Source organism: Rhagoletis zephyria, unplaced genomic scaffold (assembly GCF_001687245.7).
Source record: "Rhagoletis zephyria isolate East Lansing unplaced genomic scaffold, Rhagoletis_zephyria_1.1 Rzeph_scaffold_00988, whole genome shotgun sequence".
NCBI lineage: Eukaryota > Metazoa > Arthropoda > Insecta > Diptera > Tephritidae > Rhagoletis > Rhagoletis zephyria.
In genome coordinates, this window is record NW_016158072.1 from 1,807 (window position 1) to 7,904 (window position 6,098).

Below are 6,098 nucleotides of genomic sequence, written 5' to 3' on the forward strand. Positions count from 1 at the left end.
TAACATAACAGTAAAACCTAAATTTTATTGTATTTGGTTTAAACTAATAGCCTTCTGACGAACTTGTGATAATCTTAATTATATAATCAAAAAAGACACTTATCAATATAATACAAACGATTTTACTTACTTTTTCCAGATAAAAGGAATCAATTTGAAATATAACATCACAAAATTTAACATTTATTGCCATAATAGCGACACAACTTAAAATAGTACGTTTTAGGCGTAACAAAACTATTCAGTCATCCTTAAGCTCGTTGACACAACTAAAAATAATAATCTTTAGTTGATACTGCGCAAGCGAAGCAAGCGACGAAAAAAAACAGAAACAAAGTACAACAGTACTTTTCTAGTTAAAGAAGATAGTGATGAGAAAGAAATTACTTGTGAAGTTAGAGATGTGTTCTGTGAATTGGTTTATGGGAAAAACCCGATTTTGAAAAATGTTGGAGCTGTGACGCTTTTGTATTTAATGTGCGATATCTGCTCCACAAAGAAATAACTCATATATTCATGCCTATTACGGTATCCGACGGATGCCATCCGCACGGATCTAATCCAATTCGCACTGTCATAACAAGTGAGTGTGAGGTTTAGGTTCGTTCGAATGCCATCCTTCGGACCAGAATTGGCATTTATCCTAGGGATGTCATTCGCATGAATCTAATCCTTTACACTTGCTTGTTATGACAGTGTGATTCGGATAAGATCCGTGCGGCTGGCATCCGTCATAACGTAATAGGCAATACTATCTAGTTGGGTGTATTAGGTGTAGCTTTATCAAAATGTAGAATTGTTGAGTACTTTATACTTAAATTTAAATTACCCCCCTGTTATGAATTTTCATACGATAGACGATAAACGCTTGCAAGCGTATCGGATAAAATGAGTTTTCGTATTATGGTTTCCACACGCCCGATAGATGTACTATTGTGAATGACAGTGGTATTTGTTTACCATTTGTTGTGAATTTAAATGAAACAGCTGTCATTCAAAGCAAACATTTTGTACTTAAAAGTCGCGCAAACTTACCGTAAGCCATACAAAATTAAGAAAGACATGTTTCCTTCAACCTCAATTGCGCTTTATCTAAATCCAAATGAATAAATTGATGAAACTCTCATAGAGGCTACAGTAAGAAGGCAATTGAGAGATGCTTCCAATCCTCTGGAGGTGAACTCGATAATGTAAGTCACTGGAATCAGTTTTACTTGTTAAATATTAAACAAAAATCTATAGATTTCAGAGAAACTTTCGACTTTCGAAAGAGGCTGTTTATATACATAAATATTAGAGGGCAAAGTTCCCAGCCAAACTGCACTTCTCACATTCAATCGAAAAATAGGAACACATGCTTGCGGTACTCAAAAAAAAGTAACAAAAGTAGAGAAGATCCCAAATGAGCGTTCCTGAACGATGTTACTCGACGGCGCTCTCCTTCACCAAATACGTGTTCCGCTATGCTCACATACTTAAGTATCAAGCAACCTGAACGTAGTATTTGAAAACTTCACATAGGAAGGTCAAACTGCACGTGAAGCTTTATGTTCTCTTTATGGGCTTGGATTCTACTTATAACACGCGAAGAAATTGTTTTTTTGAATGTGACCACTTTTGCATTCGTTCACTTTCAAAAAATGGGGTGTGATGTTAAAGCGATTGGTCTGTAGATGTGTACTAACTAAGGTAAACTTTTTTTTAAAGTGTTGCCACCTAATAAAAATTTTAATTAAAATTATTTAATAAGTTAAATCACTTATTAAAGTATGGGTATTACTATAAATTATTTTGAAAAGGCTCCATTTCTAATATATATGTAGGATTGTTGCCATCCATTTAAAACGTCAAATTCAACCAAACTTACGGGCATAAGGTAAATGACATACATAGATACATATTTATGTATTAAAATATGGGTGTTCGAATACGTGAAGCAATTTTTTGTGAAGGAGATCAGATCTGCACAGTTCTTTCGAATTTAAAAAATTAGATGTTAAATTAAGGACCTTGGTTTTATTTTTTGAAGTAAGAACTTTTTTAGAGGTACAGGATGAATTGATGCAATTGATATTTATAACAAAACCTATAAAAATATCGATTACAAAATCGATGACAAATTCGTTAAAGTTTCGATTATTATATCGATAAGTTCCAAGAATCCCGAAAATCTCTATATTGTATAATATATTTAATGTAACTTTTTAGGCTAATGGCAACCCTATTAAAAATATTACCTCTTGATAAAAGTGCACTGAAATGCCTTTCGTTCGATAAAAGCGTTACAAAATTTTACGCCACTGAAATATGTTATTCACTTTATTTTCAGACAGATGGCAAGCCTATGTAAAAATTTGCATTTTTTCCGAAAGCGGTAAAGTGACCTTCAAAATTGTGTTTCAATATTTAAATTTGATGTAGTATGAGGGTAGATATGGAGCCATTACATAAAAATACTTAAAGAAACTTAAATGTATGTATGTATGTATGTACATATATACATGTATATATAAAAAAAAAAACCTATAGAAAAAAACGTAAATATATTTTATGTGCACGAGACATATCATATTTCTTATATATAAATTATGCTCTCAAATGAAATCTTCCTAAAATACTTGAAAACTTCACATGAAGGAACCTTTTACTTGAGGTAGTTTCACAACGTAGTACTCGTCTTTTATGTTCCCCTCTTTTTCGGAACATATTTTTGTCGAGTACTTTACTTAGTTACTCGACGCTTTGCGACTATACATCTCTTCACTGTCCGCGCTCTCAGTGAGAGGAAGAGAAGGAAGCGTATTCGCTAGAAAACTTCAATGTGAAGCCAAATATTTTCCGATGCAGAGCTCTAATAAATATGTATGTATGTTCTAGTAGAAGTGGAGATCGACTTGCGTGCACGTAAAAAATATATATAAATAATATTTTGTTAAGACGTTTCCATAAATTCATGTTATTAATTTTAATACTTACATTCTTTTATTTTTGTTAAATTGTATCGTATCGTATAAAAATGGACAACCGCTCGCAAGCGTATGGAATTGAACAGCTGATACGATAACTATCGTATGGCAATACCAAAATTTAACGCTATACGATAAACGGTAGCTATCAAATTTCATACGCTCGAATTTAATTCGTAATACAGCACAACAGAATGCAAGCGTTTATCGTGTATCGTATGGATTCATAATAGGGGGTAAGAAAAAACTTTTTTCTGTACAATGTCAGACCCGTGAAGATGGAATCGCCTATATACAGTTTGTGTATTGAAAAAACTGCGAAATATTTGAGAGTTTTCGAATTAAGTAATATCTTTAATCAGGAAAAATATTTTTCACCCATGAAAAGGCTTCACCTTTTATCTAAAAACAAAAATAAATAAAACATTAAAAATTTATATTTATATCAATATTTTCATGTTAGAAACGTCTCGTTTTTAACAGCTTTAATGCTCTCTCCGTATATTGCTAGAAGATAACATTTATAATCCAGCTAATATTATTCTAGGATCTTCAACGGCAGCTTTGACTTTGCGTAAGAACATTACAGCCTCACGACCATCAATCAGTCGATGGTCGTAGGTAAGAGCAATATACATCATTGGGCGTACAACAACCTAGTCATCAAAAAAAGACAGTTATTTTTCGATAACAAAGCAAAATGTAATTTAACTTACTTGTCCTTTTACGGCAATCGGTCGCTCAAATATTCCATGCATCCCCAGAATAGCACTTTGTGGTGGATTGATGATCGGAGTTCCCAACAACGAACCGAATACGCCACCATTACTTATAGTGAAGGTTCCACCGTCCATATCTTCAATGGCGATTGCGTTTCGCCTTGCCTTTTCGCCAAGTGCAGCCAAAGCAATCTCAATATCTGCATAATTCATGGTTTCAACATTTCTTATCACGGGCACGACTAAACCTTTAGGTGTAGCCACTGCTACTGAAATATCTACGTAATCTCGATAAACTATTTCCTGTAATTGGTAAAAATGTTTCAATAAAATCGAAAGTAATTTCAATAAAATCAAGTAGTTTAAAATAAAAACAAGCTTTAATAAGTCTATAATAAAAAAGAAAAATCGACCCCGCACCCTTTAACGGCTAATTTGTTTGCGTAGTAAATTCTTTCTTTTTAATAATATACATTTTAAATATTAACCAAATCGGACCATAAGCATGGTTTTTCCAAATATCTCAAATCCTGCGCCACCTAGCGGATCAATTCATCTTTTATATTGCATTGTCATTGGGCTCCGATCTCTAAGTTTGAAGATTCGAGTCTCTAGCTCTGGGGGAAGTTGGTTAAAAATTGATAGCAAGATTATATTACANTAAGCATGGTTTTTCCAAATATCTCAAATCCTGCGCCACCTAGCGGATCATGGTTAAAAATTGATAGCAAGATTATATTACGCACAGGGGAAACATAATAAAATGTTGTAAAAAGATATATTTTTGGCGGCCCCTGTGGTGTATTGGTAAGCAGTGCGCGCTTTCACTCCGCAGTGCATGGGTTCTGGCCCTGGTCAACGCAACACTGCAAAAAAAATTTAGGAAAAAGGTTTTTTCTTAATAGCGGTCGCCCCTCGGCAGGCAATGGCATACCTCCGAGTGTATTTATGTCATGAAAAACAGCTTCTCATAAAAATAAAATCGCCGATCGGAGTCGGCGTAAAACTGTAGGTCCCTCAGCTTTGTGTGACAACATCAAGCCGCACGCCACAAATCGGAGGAGAAGCTCGGCCAAACACTAACATATGTGTAAGCGCTAATCTATTCTTATTGTTATTAAAAAGATATATTTATAAGAACTAATGGCCCTATTCAGGGTTGCCACTGACGAAAAAAAATATTTACCATCCACTTGAGAAAAATCTACCAAATCTAAAAAATATCTACCAATAAATTTTTTTATAGTTATTTTAATAAAAACTATAGCTTTATTTTTTTCTTTTTTTCAATTAAAACTAAAGTTTTGCTATTTTTTAGTTATTTCAATAAGAATTAAAGTTGTTTTAAGGAAATTTTTATTTAGCTAATTATACGGTATTTGAGTCATATTATTAGCATATTCGCAGTTTCTTTCAAAGCGGAAGTGATGAAACTAAAGGCAACAACGAAACTTCATAATTTGAAAAACTTTATTATTATAGACAAATACTTCTTCTTCTTTATTGGCGCTGTAACCGCCTAAGCGATTTTGGCCGAGTCCAAAACAGCACGCCAGTCATTTCTCTTCTGTGCTAACTGACGCCAATTGGAAATGCCAAGTGAAGCCAAGTCCTTCTCCACCTGGTCTTTCCAACGCAGAGGAGGCCTTCCTCTTCCTCTGTTATCAGCATCGCGGCCCGCGTTGAAAATTTTCAGAGCAGGAGCGTTTCTGTCCATTCCAACGACATAGCCAAGCCAGCGGAACCGCTGAATTTTAATTCGCTGCACTAATGTCTCATACAGCTCATCGTTAAATCGTCTGCGATATTCGTCATCACCAACGCGTAAAGGTCCGTAAATCTTTTGCAGAATTTTTCTCTCGAAAACTCTAAGAGCCGCCTCATCAGATGCTTTCATTGTCCATGCCTCCGCGCCATACACCAGCACAGGCATGATGAGTACTTATAGAGTGTGAACTTTGTACGACGAGAGAGTACTTTACTTCTCAATTGCCTACTCAGCCCAACGTAGCACTTTTTGGCAAGAGTGATTCTCCGTTGGATTTCAAGGCTGACAAATACAGTGACTCAAAAAAGCACCTGGTGATTTTTTTATTATTCGCAATGTTTTTCAAGTAAAATTTTTTTTGTTGTTTTAACTAAATTCATAAAAATTAAGGATTCAAACTATATACAACATTTAGAAAAATTCAAAAAAATTTCGTCCAAACTTCGAATTTTTTACTCTGAATTTTTAGAACAATTTAAGATACCGAGTTTTAAAGCAAATAATACTTGAGTATAGCTCACACTGTGGTTCCCGTTGATTTTTATACCCGAGCGCACTTGTGCACAAGGGTATTATAACTTTGTTCACATAACGATTGTTTGTAACAGGCAAAACGAATCGAGATAGATATAGACAAATGTATAC

The 6,098-nt window shown here is 34.4% G+C and overlaps 1 protein-coding gene across 1 annotated transcript in view; it reads right to left on the minus strand.

Moving 5' to 3' along the window:
- Nucleotides 1–3,385: 3,385 nt before the first annotated feature.
- The window catches only part of LOC108362318 (dihydrolipoyllysine-residue succinyltransferase component of 2-oxoglutarate dehydrogenase complex, mitochondrial), a 123,708-nt gene continuing 120,995 nt past the window's right edge, over nucleotides 3,386–6,098 (minus strand). The window contains exons 6-7 of the mRNA XM_017615259.1: nucleotides 3,683–3,988; nucleotides 3,386–3,622 (exon numbers count right to left, since the gene is read on the minus strand). Coding sequence (XP_017470748.1) covers nucleotides 3,488–3,622; nucleotides 3,683–3,988 — 441 coding nt within the window. The 3' untranslated portion in view covers nucleotides 3,386–3,487. The remainder of the gene's footprint in view (nucleotides 3,623–3,682; nucleotides 3,989–6,098) is intronic.